At 36.9% G+C, this 22,036-nt stretch overlaps 1 protein-coding gene across 1 annotated transcript in view; it reads right to left on the reverse strand.

Annotated features, from left to right (window-relative positions):
• The window catches only part of Su(z)12 (Polycomb protein Su(z)12), a 953,568-nt gene that overhangs the window by 227,553 nt on the left and 703,979 nt on the right, over positions 1 to 22,036 (reverse strand). Inside the window, exon 12 of the mRNA XM_090377077.1 lies at positions 2,579 to 2,671. Coding sequence (XP_090233203.1) covers positions 2,579 to 2,671 — 93 coding nt within the window. The remainder of the gene's footprint in view (positions 1 to 2,578; positions 2,672 to 22,036) is intronic.

Raw genomic sequence — 22,036 nt, forward strand, 5'->3', positions numbered from 1 at the left:
AACTGGTTCACGGCACGGCCATGGGTTCTCCAATCAGCGCCATTGTCGCAAATCTGGCTATGGAGGAATTAGAGAATAGGGTTTTTGCGAGATTGGAGTTCTCTACGTGTAAGTGGAAACAATATGTCGATGACACATTGTTTCCACTTACTCTCTCCACTTGTAAAGAAGGGGAGAGAGGAAGATGTGATCTCATTTCTCAATGGTTTTCCCCCCTTTATAAAATTTACCTCGGAGGTAGAAACAGATGGCACCCTCCCATTTCTAGATATAATGGTGTATAGGGAAGGCCCCAGACTTAGAACCAAGGTTTATAGGAAACCAACTTGTAGGGGCCAGTATACACATTATAGGTCGGCACAGACTACCCAACATAAAAATAGTGTGGCCAGAGCACTTTAGGGTGAGGATGCATTCCAGCACCTCTAAGGAAGGGGAGAAGGAAATTAGGCAAATTACGACGGATCTTATGAGGTGCGGTTACCCCCAGAGGGTCATTGATAAATACAATAAAGAGGAAGAGCTCAATCGGGTAGTTGCGCCTGTACCGCTTACCACAGTGTATGTTCAATGTGTTTCATTATTGCTGAGGAAGGAGGCAGACACCTCGGAAAGCTTCAATAGTGTTTTTATCGCTTTAAAATTTATATTTTAAAGCGATAAAACTTATTAGTTTTATCGCTTTAAAAACGTTAAAATACATTTTACATATTTACTTATTTTATTTTTGTCTTAAACTAGTTTTTTGTAAATAATCGGATTTTGTAAATATTATTTTGCAGTCTTTTGTATCATTTTATTTTATTATTAAATCAGTTTTTAAACGGTTGGTGTATCTGTTTAAATTTGTGGTAGGATCAAGTATCTTGCTTGTAATATTTGCATTGTATGCATTTATCCGAAGTCTAGTCCTCACTCAGTACAGTATTAGACATTGTGCGTAACGGACAGTTTATTTGAACATTGTATCAAATTAATGCAACCAACGCAGTTACATTTTCGAAGAGTTAATAATGGCTGATAAGAATGAAAAAGCAACAACGTCTTGGTGCAGTACGAAGACTATAAATGTAAGAAAAAAACTGAATTTGAAAATTAAATTAGACATTTTGAAGCGAATCGATTCTGGTCAAAGACAAGCGGATGTGTGCCATAATTTAGGACTTGCAAGTTTAATTGTAAGAACAATCATAAAATAAATAAAGAATTAATTTTAGCATCAGGAAAGATAGCTGTTCCACTGCAAGCAACTAGGGCTAGGCCGGCTATTAGGATTGAAATGGAAAAACTTTAACTAATTTTATTGAAGATAATATCCAATGCAGAATTCAGTTAAGTTAAATATTATAGATAAAAAAAAAAAAAAAAAAAAAAAAAAAGAGAGAGAGTGAGAGATTAACCTATATATAATGAGCTGAAGAAAACTCACCTAAAAAAAAAAAAAAAATTGGAACCATTTAAAACTAGTAAGGGCTGGTTGAATGGATTTAAAATCCAGGGAGAAGGCGCAAGTGCAGATCAAGGAGCCGAAACTTTCAAAAAACAAATTGTTAAAACTATTGAAGAGGGGTATTGTGTTATACTTCTCAACAAGTTTTTAACATAGATGAAGAGGGACATTTGTGGAAATGAATGCCTAAAAGAAGTTTCATATTGAAAGAAGAAAAAACATGCCAGTTTTCAAGGCGGTGAAGGATCGATTGACTTTATTGTTGAGGGGTAACACTGCAGGGGATTTAAAATTAATACCCCTTTTAATTTATTTGGAAGAGGGCCAAAATTGAACCCAAAATCGACACATTTTTCATGATTAAATTCATCAATTAAATTAAATCAATTTAGATCAATTAAATTCATGATTTTAATTGGAATTTTAAGTTTAATTTTGATAAGTAAGTAGTTTCCACATAATTATATACGTATGTAATGCAGAATATTTATATATAGAAATATTTGAATATTAAATATTTTGACCGACATTTGTGCATCTTTTCACTACTGTTTATTATTGATTAGGATATATCCTATGGCACCAATCGCAACTCACAAATACATGTTACCTTATGGGAATGCGGCGCTCGCTTAGCGCGAATTCACTTAGCGCTCTGTTTTTCCAGAATGAATTATCGACGTTAAGCGGGGGTCACCTGTACTGTGTTCTGCACATTTCGAGATCTGGGTTCACTAGACTCCATGGGCAGAGGAAATTTTAAAGTTCTCTTTAATCGAGGCTGCAGTTATCCAACCTAAAACAGAGGGTGTTTTGCTTTTCTGTGTTTTATTCTGGGATTTTCAGCTGATGCGACACCACAAGGTTTAAGCAAGAATTCTCTGTATAAAGTTTGTTTGTGTGATGTTTTGAAGGTGTATATTTAATATACACACACACTATAAGATACAAGATATTAAAATGCATGAATATAATAAATACAATTAAAAAGAAAGGACTATGCAACCAAGCTTACCAATAAATATTTATACAGGTGATTGTCAAAATGTAAAATTAATTGTAATCTTTCAAATTAATTTAATTTGCAAACAGGGACTTTGACATAAATTATTAACAAAATTACATTACCTATTGTGTCCTGATACGTAAGTTCTCGGGCCATCAAAGTCTGTGTCATCTGGTTCTAGAAATTCTGAAAGACTAGGTAGTAACCTTTTAGGACTAGAAATAGAGAAAAAATTACATTAATTCAGAATTTAAAGAAAGTTTCTGATATATTTATGCATGTTTTTAAGCATTGCCTAAATAAATATTTTATTTCATTAAAAACATGATAATATTAAAAAATTATTGAATCAACATTATTTGCCAGTCGAGAAAGTGAGTAAAAAAAATGTTTTATTTTAATGGAACATTACAAAACTAATCTGATGAGCAGACAACTGAATATTTAGAAACCTTACTGGTCAATTAGCACAAGGCTTCTTAAACTTTTTTTCCCCCCATGACCCCTTTTTTTACAAAGAAAAAAATTTTGCAACTCCTGGCATTATAAAGGTTCTTCTTTCAAACAAACCTCTTTCAGATGGGCATAACTTAAAATTTACATTTTTCCATACAATTTTAATATATCAAACGAGGACAGGTGATTACACTGGTCAACACGTAAAATGTTACAAAAACGGAAATACCAAATATTGACTAATTTTATGCTGCTGAACACCGAAATCGCATTAAAATGTGTTAAAGATGAAGATGCTGATGAACATCAACATGGTATACACGAAGAAGTACAGCAGCCATCTAAGTCAAGGGATCCACCAATATGTCCAAAGATTTGTATCCTTCTGAATCGCATAAAATCGCAGAAAGTGAGCTTAATGACCTCATCAGGGAACTTGAACTGCTGAAGAATAAGGAAGAGCTTTTGGCCTCGAGGCTACAACAGTGGAATCTTCTAGATCATTCTGTGAAAGTGACAACGTTTCGTACTACAAATAAAGACTATGATAAATTCTATCAAACAGAAGATGAACTCACTATTTGTAAGGAAGTTAGCCTTAAGGTTGTGTTATCACACAATGGAAATATCCTGCCTTCAATACCTTTGCATTATGGCGTCCATAAAAAAGAAACATATACAAGCGTAGTGTACTCCTAAGAGGATATACACTATCAGACATATGAGTGTCAGATATGCAGTGATTTAAAGGTAATTGCCATTTTATTAGGACTATAAAAGGGTTACACTAAATACTGATGCTTTCTGTGCAAATAGGATAGTCGTGACAAGGATATGCACTATGAGAAGAGGAGTTGGCCTCGATGAAAATTATTAACACCTGTTAATGATTTTAGTGCCAATGTGTACAATAATATTACCTTTTTTGTGCCCATAAAAGATGATATCCGCTCTACATCATCATCATCAACCTTTGTCCCTAGCAGACATACCCTACCCAGACATACCTGTTTCACCTATCCTTTTTACATAGCATGTTCCCCGTTTCTCTGACAATAGAGTTACCAACAACTACTAGTTGTTGGTAACTCTAGAAGGATATGCACTATGAGAAGAGGAGTTGGCCTCGATGAAAATTATTAACACCTGTTAATGATTTTAGTGCCAATGTGTACAATAATATTACCTTTTTTGTGCCCATAAAAGATGATATCCGCTCTACATCATCATCATCAACCTTTGTCCCTAGCAGACATACCCTACCCAGACATACCTGTTTCACCTATCCTTTTTACATAGCATGTTCCCCGTTTCTCTGACAATAGAGTTACCAACAACTACTAGTTCCTGTGGGGTTATATATGACATTGTTCCCATATTTATAAATTGTGTATGATTGAATTTGTGTAATGTAAACACGTGTTATACAAGGACTGGCCGTACTATATATTGTATTTTAATTTTTTCTCATGGTAAGTATTTTTTGTGCTACCATGTGCAACTTATTTGTTAGCTTACAGCTTTGATTCTTTATACGATTTCAATCTTTTAGCATTGCTTATAAATATCATGAAACTTGCCCACTAATCCGTATGGTAAATTAAAATATAACGAAGAAATTAAAATATATAAAAAAATTCCCTGAGAGGAAAAAGGGCACTCTTTTCTGCTTGATTGATCATACATGAAAATTAACGATTATGAAACTAAGAATGAGAAGAACCAAGAGTGGTAACTTTGAAGTTTTGAAGTTATGTCATCACTTGGTTCATTCAGGAAAGAAATTCTGAGTGTTATAAAGGTTAACTCTAGCTCCCATGGTGCATGGTTAGGCGGAAATTTTACATGTTATCCTGTGAGGTTCAGTCGGAAAATCATTCAATGGCTAAAGCTTTGTGTATTAATAATAGTTTATAAGGGATGGAATTCAGTTTTGTTAATATTACTGCAGAATCTGAGTGTTATAAATATGTGAATGCGAATGTTGACCGAGTTCTGTGGCTGAATAATTAGCATGAAGGCTGGTTTGGTGATATAAGCTCTGTTATTTGCAGTTTTAGTGGATCCAAATTTAGCAGTAGTAGTAGTACCAATGTCGCATGCATTAGGGTACCTACAGACGCCCAGGCTTGCCTGCAATGGCCAAGTTTGTACAGTCAAACCGGAGCGTATGTATATAGCGCAAGCTGTCTGGTCCGGTCTGTGTAAATTTGAGTGACAACAGATATTGCCCTGCACGTCTGTGCATGTGGATGTAGTTTTCCCAAATATGGCACACACAAAGAACCTTGTGAAGGCACGCACTCAATGCCGAAAACTAATTCCCTACAATTATTAGCTTCACAAGTTCTGATTGTAATTTGGCTTCTGATGTCGGTAATTTCTAGATTCTGGGTTATGAGAGTGAGCAAACAGCAGGTTAGACAAAAAAAACCATACACAGTGAACGAAACAAATAATTCATATTTAATGCATCTTAAATTCTTCTTCACTACCCTTAAGCTGTATGAAGAAATTCTTTTTCCATTTGAATCGTTACAATATATTTTTAAAAACGATTTTACATATAATTTTCCAAATGTAGCAGTTGCACAAAGAATTTTTCTAATTAACTTGACTGGTTTCAACTGCCACAGGTGAATGAAGTTTTTCAAAATTAAAATTAATTAAAAATATAAAGTATTTAAGGGCAAAGACCTCATGCTACGAGGTAGAATGACTAATATGTAGGTTAGTGCAAATGCATCATTTTAACATAGCTATCTACCAAGGCAACCATGGCATGGCGACTCGTGAAGGCAGTCACAATATGAGATACAACCAAAACGATGCCAATTTAATTAATCAAATGCATCATTTTAACATAGATAGCTATGTTAAAATGATGCATTTGCACTAACCTACAAATTAATCAAAAATTATTTACGACCGACAATGTCTCAACAAGTACTTTCTAATTTGGAAATTATTTCAATAGAAAATGACCATTTGTAAAAAATAAACATAAATTTATATAATTTTTTTGACATTATAATTTTCCTTTCATTTTATTATTGTGATAGAATATGATTACTGTGATTTAGAATTTAAAACAACATTTTGTTCACTGATGAAGCTGTGTTTACTCGTGATGGTATTTTTAATTTTCATAACTGTCACGTTTGGTCCGACGAAAATCCTAATGCAAAAGTTTGTTTCCAGAATTTCAGAATGATTTTATTTTTGCTTGTTTATTTATATTATATGTGAGATATTTTGTAATTATTTTCTCTTTTAATAAATGAATGCTATTTTATTTTGTAATTCAAATATTTTTGGGTGGCAAATTTGATTTTGCTTACTGGTGGCACATAGGGTCGTGGCGGCCCTGCTTGTTTTAAGGAATTTAAGAGTCTTTCTAAATACTCTACTGACTTACTGGAGTAGGCAACATATTTGGTTTCAAGATGTCTTCTAAATTTTGCAGGCTTTAACCTTTCGCTGACCAAAATATCATTACAAATTAAACAGACTTGTTGCTATTCATTATGATTAGAATTAAAAGTAAATCCATATTGCAAAAACAATTCATTACGTTTCTTCTTTTTTTGTACCTGAAGGTGTGCCCTTATTTGATTCTTGTGTCATTTTACTACTTCCTGATATTCCAGCATCCTTCACATCATCTTCTTTTCCGGTTTTTCTTTTTTAACTAAATTTAACAATTTGTCCATAATGATAATTATTTTATTATATTTAAAATTTTCAGTACTATTAAAATTCAAATATTGTTACACACTATGAGAAAGCAACAATAATCTCACGTAAAGAACGTTGAAGTTTCGCATGCAAATCAACAATTGGATCAGCCTGTATGAATAACAGCTGAGCTGCTTTCGATTATGTTTTTGGAATAGCAATTATTTGTAGTACAAAGGTTACCAGGAAAGTTTTGCAATACGTTAGTTCTCAAACAGTAGGGACACGAGTGTTGTTTCAAAGAATGTCTCAATACAGGGGAAGCAGTAATAATCATTAATGGAAATACAGCAATTGCTCAAAACAGTGCAATTAAAAATATCAAGTATGGCATCACGGTCGCAAAATGAAATTCGTGTAGTTATATGATACAATTTCACAAAAGGGTTTGTCAATAGATGAATGCATAAATGAAATGTATTTCTTCTAATTTTTGTTTACATTTCTTTGAATTCATATTTACCACGAAATCATGACATCATACCATTACACTCAACAGCTCTATTGGATAATCATTATAATTATTTAAGTACAGGCTTTTTAAAGGACATGCTCAGCCAGAGAAGTTGAAGTTGTGTAACCATAACTTTTTAAATTGTTGTTGTTATTTGGTTTTTAGGAGCATTAGCAACTAAGGCCATATCGCTCCAGGGATATGCGGTGGTCATTCCCTGACCTTTCCGCATCCTCTGTATTTGGTGGTCACGGGCTCGAACCCCGGTCTAATCAAGAAGCGTGTGCTACGCACTACTGTCCTGCCCACTTGGCTATGGAGGCGCCTAATTTTAAGTGTGATTCCGATTCTGACTGTTGTGTCAGTTCACACTCTCACTGCAAGTGCAAGAACAAAACTGTAATAGCCTATAATTGTTGCCATTTCAGAATCCATACACAGAGCTGGCATCTGGGTACAACCTGTATTTCACCCATTTCCATAAACTCAATGCTAAAATAGAATCCATAAACAGAGCTGGCATCTGAGTACAACCTGTATTTCACCCATTTCCCTAAACTCAATGCTAAAACAGAATCTCAAAATCATGCACACAACTATTAAATATATTATAAGCGCAATAAAACTAAAATACCTTACAAACTACTAGTCTTAAATATATATACAGGTAGCCCTCGGCTTACGACAATTCACAATAACGGTGGTTTTGAAACCAGATGGCAAAAAAAAAAAAAAAAAAAAAAAAAAAATATATATATTTAAATAATGGCTTAAAAATTTAACATAAAATAAGAAAATAAATAAATAAATAAATATTTATTAACATTTATTTATTTATTTCCTTATTTTATGTTAAACTTTTAAGCCATTATTTAAATATAAATCAGTGGTAGTAGTGGGTTGATATGCTAAATAAGCAGCGCCTGTGCCGCCATCTATTCTTTTCTTTTCTTTTATATAAGCTGGCTAAGCTTATATTATGTCAGTGGTATGGCTCTGCTCTAGAGTGCTGTCTGCTCTATAAATTATTTCTCGCTACATAAGGACCACCGCCGTGCAAATCCTCTGCATTTGTGGATCAATCGAAGAAGGAATGGGTGGTTTGGTTCTTCGATCTTTTCGCCTTCGCGACGATTTGTATAGTGATTGAAATGCAGCAATTCCGTGACCATTATTGGCCCTGTGGTCCTCTGTCGATATGGGGCATAATGGTCAGACTATTATTTTGATATTTTGTTTTTCTCTTAGTAGTTTCTTTTAACACCTTTTTGTAATATTCCACGTTTTTCGGAAATGGTACCTTTGAGGGGGGTACCACGAAATTATATTATAATTGGTATTATTTTAAATTTTATATCGGTTTTATTAATTGGATTTAAATTGCTAAATTATATAGGGGACTATCGGCTACTGTTTATGTCTTATTCCCCCTCCCTCCCTGTTGGTTTATTTTATTTAACGTTATTTTTATGTTAATTTTCGCTCCACAGTTTTTCTCATACTACTGGGTTATGTTTTATTTTGAATTATCGGATATATATACAGGGTGTTTCAGTTAAATGTTTCAGAACTTCTAAGAGGGGTAGGGTACATCCTGACAACTCGAAATCATATAGCAATGTGGGGTCGGAAATGCTTTCCTGAAGCGGTATTGTACACAGAAGTCGTCGTGCAGCACAGATTCGATTTTCGGTCAATGTATGGGCTGGTATTATGGGAGATCACCTCATCGGACCTTACCTGTTACCGTGTCATCTAACCGGACCTATCTACTTGATCTTTCTGTAGCAAGTATTGCCACAACTTTTGAGAGATAAACAGATTTCTGCATCGACGCAACAGACAATGTGGTTCCAACACGATGGAGCCCCTGCCCATTATAGCGGAGATGTTCGTAACTACCTGGATGTCACATTTGGACAACAGTGGATCGGACGTGGTGGTCCCGTGCGTTGGCCTGCTCGGTCACCCGACCTATCATGTCTTGATTTTTATTTCTGGGGTCATATGAAATCGCTAGTTTATGACACCCCTGTTGACAATGCTGAGGAGCTGGTTGCAAGAATCGCAGTAGCTGCCGAAGAAATTCGAAATTCGCCTGGACTATTCCAGAATGTTCGGATGTCCATGCGTCGGAGATGTGAGGCGTGCATTGTAGCCCGTGGAAGAAACTTCGAACACTTACTTTAATCCATGTACCTTTTGCTTCTTTTCATGTATTATTAAAAACGATTTCTCACTTACGGTCTCTTTTCTTTATGGTGCTTCTGTGTACAACACCGCTTCAGGAAAGCATTTCCGACCTCACATTGCTATATGATTTCGAGTTGTCAGGCTGTACCCTACCCCTCTTAGAAGTTCTGAAACGTTTAACTGAAACACCCTGTATAAATATATATATATATTTTTTGGTTTCAAAAAAATATATATCTCGCCTTCTGGTTTCAAAACCATTTTTTATATATACAGCAAACACCCACTATTCGCAGTAGCTGATTTAATATAAAATGAAACGTAACATTTTCCGCCATAAAAAAAAAAATGGGCGTGGCTAAAATCATCTCTCCTGGTCAAAACAGTGCTGAGTGGGTGGGGGGGGGGGGGGAAATGGGTGACAAAATCGCGAGCATGGATGTTTCTCGCTAATCCTTGTTCAGTATGTGTTATTCGCTAGTCATGGAAGATTTCGTCATTTGCTTTTAATTTATATGCTTATAAATTGAATAAATTTATCAATTTATAAATTGATATGCTTACAAAAGTGAAAAATCTACCATTTTGCCATGTGTTAGTGTAAACAGACTTTTTCGAGTGTATTAACGGTAGAAATTGACTTTATTGTGGACAAATTCTTTTCTAACCCCTATAAAAATATGGCTACGAATAACAAGGGAATTGTAAAAACATCAAAGAAGGTAATGAACATTAGTGAGTAAAATTCAGTTATTAGACAAAATTTCTAATGGTGAAAGTGTCTCTTCAGTCGCAAAACATTATAAAATCAATAAGTCAACGGTACGATCAATCAAGAAATCGGAAGAAAAAATCCGCCGTAGTGTCCATGAAAACGAACTAATTGCTTCAAAAATTTGCTCTGTAACTCTTGATGTTAAATTAGAAAAAATGGAAAAAGCTTTAAACCTGTGGATAGAAGACCAAACTCAAAATAAAATTCCCTGAAGTTCACTCATCATTCGTGAAAAGGCAAAACACCGTTATCAACACTTTAGCAAAATGGTGATAGCACTGGTGAGAAGTTTTTTTTGGCTATAGCAAACACGCTGGTTTGAAAGATTTGTTTGAAATTTCTAATAAATATTACATTTAATATTAAATTGTTTTTTATTTTCATTTCAATGCCTTATGCTTGCATTTCACAAAGTACTGTCTGTGTACATAGTCATATTATGAAGGTACCTATAATACATACATAGACGAAATTTAAGACTAGTTTTTCTTATATATTTCATACTTTGGAATGGAACCCCTTTAATACTATGGGAGCCATAACTCAGTATTTGGATATGTAAATAATAAACAGCACGGTTAATCAGAGATGAAAGTTATCCTCTACCTACCATCTAAGCCAATCAGGGATGAGCTGACCGAAGTTAAGAGGAGAGGACCACTTAGTTCGCTTGTTTGCGTACTATTGTTGGGCGACTATTCTACAGTGTCATTTTGTGACTCTTAATTAAAAATGGTTGATTACATTAATATAATAAGAGCCATGATCTCTACTAAGAGAAGTGCAGTTGAAAGTGTCGCAAAAAAAAAAAAAAAAAGTAAGAGGTCTATCATGTTGGAAAAAAGATGGAGCTAATTCGTGGAATGGAAGATGGTCAGACATATCCTAATGTGTGTAGAAATATGATATTGCCTTCGTTGGCTATGAGTACCATAAAGAAAAATGCACATAAAATAAAACAACCAATGCAACATGCTATGATAGTAAGTGCAATGCAAGTGAGTTATAGCAGAAGGAAACTTTTAGGAAAAATGGAGAAATTGCCATTGTCGATGGATGTCTTAAAATAAATAAAAAAATCCGTTGGCTCAAGTTGATAGAACTGACATTTTTGAAGATTTTTAAGAAGCAAGAGGGTGGCGATTAGACATTAGCATTAGTAGAGGCATTTGATGCAAGAAAGCAAGCTTATGCAGCATCATCCAAAAAAAAAAAAAAAAAAAAAAAAACCACTTCCACTTCACCCGTCTATTCGTTCGAAATACCTGTCCAGCTGAGCCTTAAACTTATTTAGGCTATCAACTTCCACGACAAGGGATGAAAGTCTGTTCCACCAACCAACCACCCTCTGGCTAAAGGCAAATTTCCGCAAGTCTATCCTACATCTGTCCTTCCTCAATTTGAATTTATGCCCTCTCAGGTGATTATTCTGAGCAAGAGGAAGAATCCCATCAGCACTGAGCACGCTCAAACCATTCAAGGCTTTATACACCTCTATCAGATCACCTCGCTGGTCCCTGGAATCAAGACACTGTAATTTGCAAAACTTAAGCCTTTCTTCGTAAGAGCACCCCTTTGTTCCATTCACTAATCTTGTTGCCCTTCTCTGTACTCATTCCAGCAGCTCTACATCCTTCTTGAAATGAGGCCTCCAGACCTGTATACAGTGTGGCCTGACCATTGCCTTATACAAGGGAATAATCACCTCCTTATCCCTGCTAGAAAAATTCCTATATATCATTGACAATACACCATGAGCTACTCTTGCAGCCTGTCTGCACTGCTTAGAGAACTTCATATCTGCCTGCACAACCACCCCCAGGTCCATTTCATTCTCTACAACTGTCAGTGTAGTACCACAGAGTTGATACATTGCTCTGGGGTTGCTGTTTCCCATATGTAGTACTTTACATTTGTCAATGTTAAACTTCATTTGCCACCTCTCAGCCCATCTGCTCAACCTTTCCAGATCCTATTACAGCAGCATAGTGTCAGTAGTGTCCTTGACAACCCTGCCTACCTTTGTATCGTCTGCAAACTTCGACATTAAGCTTGATATACCATCATCAATATCATTTATAAATACAGAAAACAATAGTGGACCCAACACTGAACCCTGAGGGACTCCACTAATAACATTAGTCCATGATGAGCAGTGTCCATTGATTACCACTCTCTATCTTCTCCCCCTCAACCACCCCTTCATCCATAGTAGCAATTTGCCTCCAAAGCCACACTGCTCCAATTTGTGCAGCAGTCTTCCATGTGCAACAGTATCAAAAGCCTTTGTATGATCCAAGTATATAATATGAAAGTTATTCCCTGCATCCAATTCTTTTGTGACTGCAGAGTATCCAATCAAATTGGTCAGGCAAGGCTTCCCCTTAACAAAACCATGCTGTGTCCGAGCTATAACTGAAGTCTTGTCTAGATGATCCTGCAGTGCTTCTTTAACCAGTGCCTCCATTAATTTTCCTGGAACAGAAGTTAAACTCACAGGTTTATAATTATTTGTGTCAGCCTTTGATCCTCCTTTGTGAACTGGGATCACATTTGCACTGAGTTCAAGGAAGATCTCATAATTATGGCTAAAGGTTTGCTTACTTCCTTTGCTGCCTTTTTTGTGTTTATCTTCAACAATTTTTCCTCCACTTTACTCTCAGTTATTACAAGATTCTGTAGCTTACTGCCAGAGTTGAACACACCTCTGGCATTCCCCTCACTGAATAACTCCTCATGTGTGAATGTCGATGCAGAATATTCATTTAGTTTGTTAACTACCTGAGCAGGATCCTCAACAGTTGACCCATCGATATCAAGTGGACCAATCTGATTCATCCCCTTCCTTCTAGAGTTTACATAAGTAAAGAACTCTTTGCATCCCTTGCCAAAATTTCTCGTAATCTGCATTCGCCTGCCTAACCTCCTTTGTAACTTGTTTACAGATCAACTTGTATCTATCATAGGCTTCTGTGTCACGTGTTAATTTGTATCTATCATATGATGTTTCTTCTCTGCCATATGTCTCATTAGTTCATCTGACATCCATTTAGGCCTAAACCTTGAACAATATTTCTTAGTTGGTATGTAAAGCCCAGTAGCTTCCAAGATAATTTCTTTGAATGCTTCCCATTTTGAATTTGCTGTTGGTAACATCAACACTTGGTCCCACTGTATAGAATTTAAATACTGTCTCAGTCCATCGTAGTCGCCTTTACGAAAGCAATAATCCTTCCCTTTACCCCTAATGGTAGTTACCTCTTTGAGTAAATCCCACTTCAGCACACTGTGATCAATGCCACCTAGTGGTTCATTATCTGCAGATTCTTAATGCATGAAGAATCACTACTGATAATCAAATCAAGAGTATTATTCCCTCTAGTTGCCTCCCGAACATGCTGATTTAGAAAACAATCATCCAATAAATCCCCAAAAGCCTTGCTAGTGAGTGACCAGCACCCAAATTCCAGTCAATAACTGGGAAATTAAAATTCCCCATTATAAGACTCTCTGATTTACTGGCCCACTCTATTTCCCTGTACAGTTTCTTATTATACTCATTAGGCCTATAGCACACTCCTACTCTCAATTTTGATCTCCCAATGCTTATGTCACACCAAACTGACTCGACATTGCACTGTCCAGCGATGTCGACTGGCTTCACTTTCTTGGATTTTATGTGTTTCTTAACTAATAGCATAACCCCTCCTCCCTTCCTATCCTTTCTGTAGACGTTGTACTCCCCAAATTCCAGTTCTGCATTCTTTATATCTGTGTGACACAACGTCTCCGATATCCCAACAACATCTGACTTTGATGTTTTGAGCAATACCTCAAATTCATCAAATTTATTTACTAAACCCCTAGCTTTGCTGTACAAGCAAGTATATATGCACCTGTTTCTATTCTTAGCTACCCTAACACAACCCATGTGTTTACTTGTACAGCCATGACTCCCAGCAGTCTCTGAAATATACTGCATCTTGTTTTTCAGGCTTCTGCTCATTCCAATAGAAGCAGTGCAAGAATCTCTTTCACCTCTGCCAGTGGCTACTGTTAATCTATTAGTCTTTGTCTCCCCCCAAGCTAGCAGTTTTCCGACCCACCTAACACTGCCTCGATAGAATCAGCAAATATTCTTGCACCCTTACTATTTAAGTGTATCCCATCCCTGTAGAAGCAGTCTCTCCTGTTAACAAGTACAGTCGAGGCTGAAAAAAGTTGTACCCCTTGAGCCATGCACAATCTTTCCAGTGCCGAACTGATCGACAAGGCTCTCATCATATACTCCCTCCTATCATGTCTGGCCTGAATTGCAGACACTTTGAAATTCAACCCTAATTCATGGCTTTTTTTCAACAGTGACCTGTACTTGTTAAGTAATTCTGCCGGTCTCCTACTCTTGTTATCATTAGTGCCAATGTGTACAACTATATCACCTTTTGTGCCCTTAAAAAATGATATCCGCTCTACAACGTCTTCAACCTTTGCCTCTGGCAGATATACCCTGGTCCTGTTCCACCTATCCTTTTTACAAAGCATGTTCCCCATTTCTCTGACAATAGAGTCATCAAGAACTACTAGTTCCTGTGGGACCAGCACATTCTGCCTTGGGGCTTGCCGCGGTGTTGTGTGATGACCAAGTGCAAGTTCTGGTGTTGATGTGGGCAGCTGAGAGCTTGATGGGTCCCTCAATTTAGTTACTTCGAGGGCATCCTCCCTGTCCTTCAAGCCGTCATATAGGCCCATAACAACGCTGAGTTGTTGCCTGATTTCGATACACTCCTTGCATCGCCCACACACAAAGACATTCCCCATGGCAATATCACTTCCCGTACCTGAATGCTGCACAAACAACATGCAAGTAGTGCATTTTAAAAGGCTGTGATTCAGAAGGCAACTGCCCCCCTCAGTTCTCCACTGAGCCACGGTACTTCCATTAGCTTGAGCCTTTTGAACTGAAATTGAAATTTCAATAAAATATAATTTTCAGTTCAAAATAATAACCCTAAACTTGTATCCCAACACAGTTATAACGGTATATATATTTTTCCGTGTCAAGTATTAGTTATCTACGAGTTCCCTTTATATAACTTCCGTATAAGTTATGTATTAATTAATTGTTACGTTTGTAATCTAAGTCGTTATATGTATTGAGTTAAAAGTACAATTTAACTGACAACGAAGTTCAACAAGTTTAATAGATTCTACCAATCAACTGACAATATTATAACCTATACTATACTAATGCTACCTAGTTCGGTATATAACGAATCGTATGACAAAGGCGGCAAGTTACGAACGGCAAATCTACGGACACTTAAGTATTAATTAACTTTCAAATCTCGCTGTCTAATTTCAGAATAAACTAACGATCCTTACTAGGTCTATAAGCTGCTTACAGAAAATAATTTGATGTAAAAAATATTCAATAAAGCGGCTAAATATAGCTAAGAAACTTCTCGTTCAGCGGAGTTGCAACTTGTAACACGTGGATTTGATACCCTTACCAATACTTTTATGCAATTACAAGGCTGAGTAAGGAATAAATACACCAGATTAATCAGAAAATCACAAAATAATGCTATACTACTAAATTTAAATCAAAAGTTTTAGAAAAACAATAATTTCAAATCAATAAATAAGAAAAATCCATTTAGCGGCTTTGAACACGTCTGGCTCCTACTAGCCTCAATAGTGACATTTTTAGGTAGCAAGGGATGGTTCATGTGATTAAAATCTCAAAGTAAGTACAGATGCTAAGGCATCTGCACTTGCCGCCAATGTTGTTTACATGCCACCGAACACCACTTACCTGGCAGAATTGGCCAAGGAATTTAGTCAACAGAAAGAGGAGGATAACGAAAAGGATGAAGAGTCACTTCTAAATCTATGAATGCAAGCAATATACAGACCATCCTTTCAGCCATGGAAACCCTCACTGATGAGCTTGACCACAACTGGGAGCGAAGTGCGAAAGTGAAAATGAACGTAACTGTATCCATTACCCCCACATTCTGAGATTCTCAAAGAAAGAAAGAAAGAGGAAATCTCAACAACAGGCATGCTTTCTTCAAAAAAAGGGACTTATCAGAAATCAAATCTCTGCATTACGCCACTGTCAAAAAAGATCAATGCAGAGGCCTTACACTGGCACTTAAAAAAAAACTTTAGGTTGTCTTCGAACATATCAAAGTAAATGTGCAAATTTCATTTTTTTGATTAAATTAAATTTAATTTCGTTATCTTCTATTGTACTACATTTCACTGATTTATATTCATAAAATTACTGTTTTTACATTCATAACATTCATTTCAGAGCTTTAAATATAATGCTATTATATTACTCATGTCAATTTTAGGTGAAGCCTGGAACGTACACATTGACTTACATTATTTTACATCGATTTTTTTTTGCAAAAAAGTTCGTCCTTGCTGCTATGGAAAAAGGGATGGTTGAGGGGCAGAAGACAGAGAGTGGCAATAAATGGACACTGCTCAACGTGGACTAATGTTATTAGTGGAGTTCCTCAGGGTTCAGTGTTGGGTCCACTGTTGTTTTCTGTATTTATAAACGATATTGATGATGGTATATCAAGCTTAATGTCCAAGTTTGCAGACAATACAAAGGTTGGCAGGGTTGTTAAGGACACTAATGATGCTATGCTGCTGCTGCAACAGGATCTGGAAAGGTTGAGCAGATGGGCTGAGAGGTGACAAATGAAGTTTAACAAATGTAAAGTACTACATATGGGAAACAGTAACCCCAGATCAACGTATCAACTCTGTGGTACTACACTGACAGTGGTAGAGAATGAAAAGGACCTGGGGATAATTGTGCAGGCAGATATGAAGTTCTCTGAGCAGTGCAGACGAGCTGCAAGAGTAGCTCATGGTGTCTTGTCAATGATATACAGGAATGTTTCTAGCAGGGATAGGGATGTGATTATTCCCTTGTATAAGGCATTGGTCAGGCCACACCTTGAGTACTGTGTACAGGTCTGGAGGCCTCATTTCAAGAAGGATGTAGAGCTGCTGCAACGAGTACAGAGAAGGGCAACAAGATTAGTGAATGGAACAAAGGGTTGCTCCTATGAAGAAAGGCTTAAGTTTTGCAAATTACAGAGTCTGGAGACTAGGCATCGGCGAGGTATTCTGATAGAGGTGTATAAGGCTTTGAATGGCTTTGGCATGCTCAATGCCGATGGGATTCTTCCTCTTGCTCAGAATAATCACCTGAGAGGGCACAAATTCAAATTGAGGAAGGACAGATGTCGGAGAGATGTGCGGAAATTTGCCTTTAGCCAGCGGGCAATTGGTTTGTGGAATAGACTTCCATCACTTGTTGTTGAAGTTGATAGCCTAAACAAATTTAAGGCTCAGCTGGACAGGTATTTCGAACGAACGGAGGGGTGAAATGGGAGTAGTGGTTGTGTTTTTTTTTTTTTTTTTGGCTGATGCTGAAAAAGCTTGCTTTCTTCCATCATTTTTCTTTGCATCCTTGGCAAAGGATGCAAAGAAAAACGGAAAATAGTTCTTCACCTATGTAAACCCCAGAAGAAAGGGATGAATCAGATTGGTCGACTAGATATTGATGGTTCAACAGTTCAGGATCCTGTCAGGTGGCTAACAAACTAAATGAATATTCTGCATCGACATTCACACATGAGGAGTTATTGAGCAAGGGGAATGCCAGAGGAGAATTAAACTCTGGCAGTGAGCTAGATGATTTTGTAATAACTGAGAGTAAAGTGGAGGAGAAATTGTTGAAGATAAACACAAGAAAGGCACCTGGGGTGGATGGGATCTATCCAGTTATATTAAAGGAGGCAGCAAAGGAAGTAAGCAAACCCTTAGCCATAATTATGAGAGCTTCTTGGACTAGGCGAGGTACCTATAGACTGTGGAAATTTGACCCCAATTCACAAAGGAGGATCAAAGGCTGACATAAGTAATTACAGACCTGTGAGTTTAACTTCTGTACCAGAAAACTTAATAGAGGCACCAATTAAAGAAGTACTGCAGGATCATCGAGCCAATTCATCAGTTATAGCTCGGACACAACATGGTTTTGTTAAGGGAAAGTCTTGCCTGACCAATCTGATTGGATACTATGATGCAGTCACAAAAAAACTGGATGCAGGGAATAACTTTGATATTATATATTTGGATCTTAGAAAGGCTGTTGATACTGTTGCGCATGGAAGACTGCTGCACAAATTGGGGCAGTGTGGCATTGGAGGCAAATTGCTGCTATGGATAAAGAGATGGTTGTGAGGGACAACACAGAGAGTGGTAATCAATGGACACTGCTCGTCGTCGACTAATGTTATTAGTGGAGTCCCTCAGGGTTCAGTGTTGGGTCCATTATTGTTTTCTGTATTTATAAATGATATTGATGATAGTATATCAAGCTTAATGTCCAAGTTTGCAGATGATACAAAGGTTGGCAGGGTTTTAAGGATGCTATGCTGCTGCAACAGGATCTAGAAAGGTTGAGCAGATGAGCTGAGAGGGGAAAAATGAAGTTTAACAGTGACAAAAGTAAAGTATTACATATGGGAAACAGTAACCCCAGAGCAACGTATCAACTCTGTGGTACTACACTGACAGTGGTAGAGAATGAAAAGGACCTGGGGTAATTGTGCATGCAGATATGAAGTTTTCTGAATAGTGCAGACGGGCTGCAAGAGTAGCTCATGGTGTCTTGTCAATGATATACAGGAATTTTTCTAGCAGGGATAAGGAGGTGATTATTCCCTTGTATATGGTAATGGTCAGGCCACATCTAGAGTACTGTATACAAGTCTGTATGCCTCATTTCAAGAAGGATGTAGAGCTGCTGGAATGAGTACAGAGAAGGGCAACAAGATTAGTGAATGGAACAAAGGGTTGCTCTTACGAAGAAAGGCTTAAGTTTTGCCAATTACAGTGTCTGGAGAGTAGACACCGGCGAGGTGATCTGATAGAGGTGTATGAAGTCTTGAATGGTTTGAGCATGCTCAATTCCGATGGGATTTTTCCACTTGCTCAGAATAATCACTTGAAAGGGCATAAATTCAAATTGAGGAAAGACAGATGTAGGATATTTGCCTTTTAGCAGTGGGTAGTTGGTTGGGGGAATGGACTTCCATCCCTTGTTGTGGAAGTTGATAGCCTAAATAAATTTATGGCCCAGCTGGACAGGTATTTCTAACGTATGGAGGGGTAACATGGGAGTGTCTTTTTTTTTATTTTTTTTTGCTGATGCTGCATAAACTTGCTTTCTCGCATCATATGCCTCTGCTAATGCTTCGTCAACGTTTGTAACCTCGCACTTTGAAAAAAAAATTTTTTTACCTTTTCGGTTATGTTCTTTTCCAGTGGAGATATGTAAACATCTTTATTCTTCCACAATCATCATCATCAGCCATTTTCAATCCACTGCAGGATGAAGGCCTCTCCAGCAACTTTCCGCTTCCTTCTGTTTTGAGCACTGGCCATCCATTTACTACTCAAAAACTCATGAATTTCATCTATCCATCTCCGCCTTTGTCTTCCAGGTTTTCTTCTAGCTTCTCTTGGGTACCATTCTGTTATTTTCTTAGTCCATCTGTCATCATGTCTTCGAGCTATGTGTCCTGCCCAAGACCATTTTAGTTCTTTAGTTTTGATAAGAATGTCCTTTACTTGAGTTTGCTGCCTAATCCATGTGTTTCTCTTCTTATCTAACAGTCTGATTCCCAATATAATTCGTTCCATTCTTCGCTGTGTAGTTCTTAGCTTCTCTTCCATTCTTTTGGTGAGTGCCCAGGTTTCACTTCCATAAGTCATGGTGGGGAGTATACATTGATTCATTATTTTACATTTCAGACAAACTGGGATATTGCTCTTCAGTATGTGACTATATTTCCTGAATGCTATCCATCCAAAATTTATTCTTCTCTTGACTTCCAGCCATTTATCATTATTAGAGCTAATAACTTGTCCCAGATAAGTATATGACTCCACCTTTTCAATTACTGCTCCTTCAATCATTATTTCCCTTTCCGTGGCATACTTGTTCATCATTACTTTTGTTTTAGCCATATTCATCTTTAGTCCAAAATCCTTACTAACTGTGCATAACTGATTAAGATTTTCCTCTAATTCTTTGGGATCGTGGCTTATGACCACAATGTCATCTGCAAATCGGTAATGGTTTAGGTACTCTCCGTTCACATTGTCTCCTTTCTGCGACCAGTCTAATCTTTTGAAAGCTTCCTCAAGGGCAGCAGTAAACAGCTTCGGAGATATTGTGTCTCCTTGTCGAACTCCTTTCTCGATTTTAAATTTGCTACTGTCGTTGTCTAGTCTAATATAGGATGTAGCATTCTCATATATTTTCTTCAAAATCATAATATATGGAATATCTATGCCTTGTCTTTCCAGTGCCCGAAACATTGCCTTATGCTGTATGGAGTCAAATGCCTTTTCATAATCCACAAATGCCAGGCATAATGGTGTTTTGTATTCATTTGCTTTCTCCATTAGCTGTGATATTACGTGAAGGTGATCCATAGTTGAGAATCCTGTCCTAAAGCGAGCTTGCTCTTTTGGTTGATTCTCATCAAGTATTCTTTCTAATCTGTTAGTAATGACCCTTGTGAACAACTTGTAGATGTGGGGTAACAAGCTAATTGGTCTATAATTTCCAATTTCTGATTTATCTCCTTTCTTATGCAGCAAAACTATGATTGCATTATTCCACTGCTTAGGCACCACACCTTTTCTAATGCACTTTGTGAAGAGCCTTGCCAGTTTTTGTGTTATGTCTCTTCCTCCCAATTTTAGCAACTCTACAGTAACTTCATCTTCCCCCGGGGCTTTCCGATTCTTCATTTTCTTCAATGCATGTTCTACCTCATCAGGAAGAATATCGGGTATGTCGTATGTGTTGCTACTTTGCAATCCATCTTCCCCACTGCTGGTATCATTCCCTCGCTCCTTGTATAATTATCTATAGTAGTCTTCTGCTATTTGAATTATGCCTTCTCTGCTGTTTATAAGTACACCATCGCTATTTTTCAGTTTCAGTATCATTTGTCTTTCTGTATTACTGCTCATGGCTGCTGATTTAAATCCTTTGTTTTCCCTTAATGATTGTTCTACTTTTCTTGTGTTAAATCTTCTTATGTCCTCTCTGAGTCTCTTTCTAATGGCTTTGCATAACTCAGTATACTCAATTTTCTCCCTGTCAGTGTTTTTCTTGCTCTTCATTTGTCGTCTTTGGTTCATCATGACAAGTGTTTCGTGACTAATTTTTTCTTCTTTGGATTTCTGTTTCCCTATAGGTTTCTTGGGCTTTATCACTTTCAGAAAGTTGTAATATTCCTCGTCGATATCTTGGTCCTGAGCAGTCTGCAGAAGCTCAAACTTGTTCTTAAGTTCCAGTACATACTGCTTTTTCTCCTCCTCTGTTATTTCAAAGACCTTTGTATTATTTACTCGAGTCAGTTTTTTCCTTTCCTTTCCTACATCTATATCAAGTGTACATCTTACCATTCTGTGATCACTTCTAACATTTACCTGATTCAGGACGGTAACATCATTCACAATATATCTTCTGTTAGTGAGGATGAAGTCGATTTCATTAGTTGTTAATCCATTTGGACTCTTCCATGTCCACTTTCTGTTCACCCTTTTCTTGAAAAAAGTGTTCATTACTGACAGTCCTTGAGATTCTGCAAATTCCACAAGTCTTTCACCTCTTTTATTTCTTTCACCAATTCCAAAATTTCCCATAGTTCCTCTTTCTGCGCTGTTTTGCCTTTTTCCAACCTTAGCATTGAAGTCCCCCATAATAATAGTGTAGTGGGTTTTCTGCTCATCTAGAAGACTCTCAATTTCAGTGTACATTTCTTCAACCTCTTCATCATCATGGCTCGATGTTGGTGCGTAAATCATTATAATCTTTAGCTTGTACCTCTTAGAAATCTTGAATAT

The sequence above is a fragment of the Mastigoproctus giganteus genome, chromosome 7 (assembly GCF_048544385.1).
Source record: "Mastigoproctus giganteus isolate SK-2022 chromosome 7, ASM4854438v1, whole genome shotgun sequence".
NCBI lineage: Eukaryota > Metazoa > Arthropoda > Arachnida > Uropygi > Thelyphonidae > Mastigoproctus > Mastigoproctus giganteus.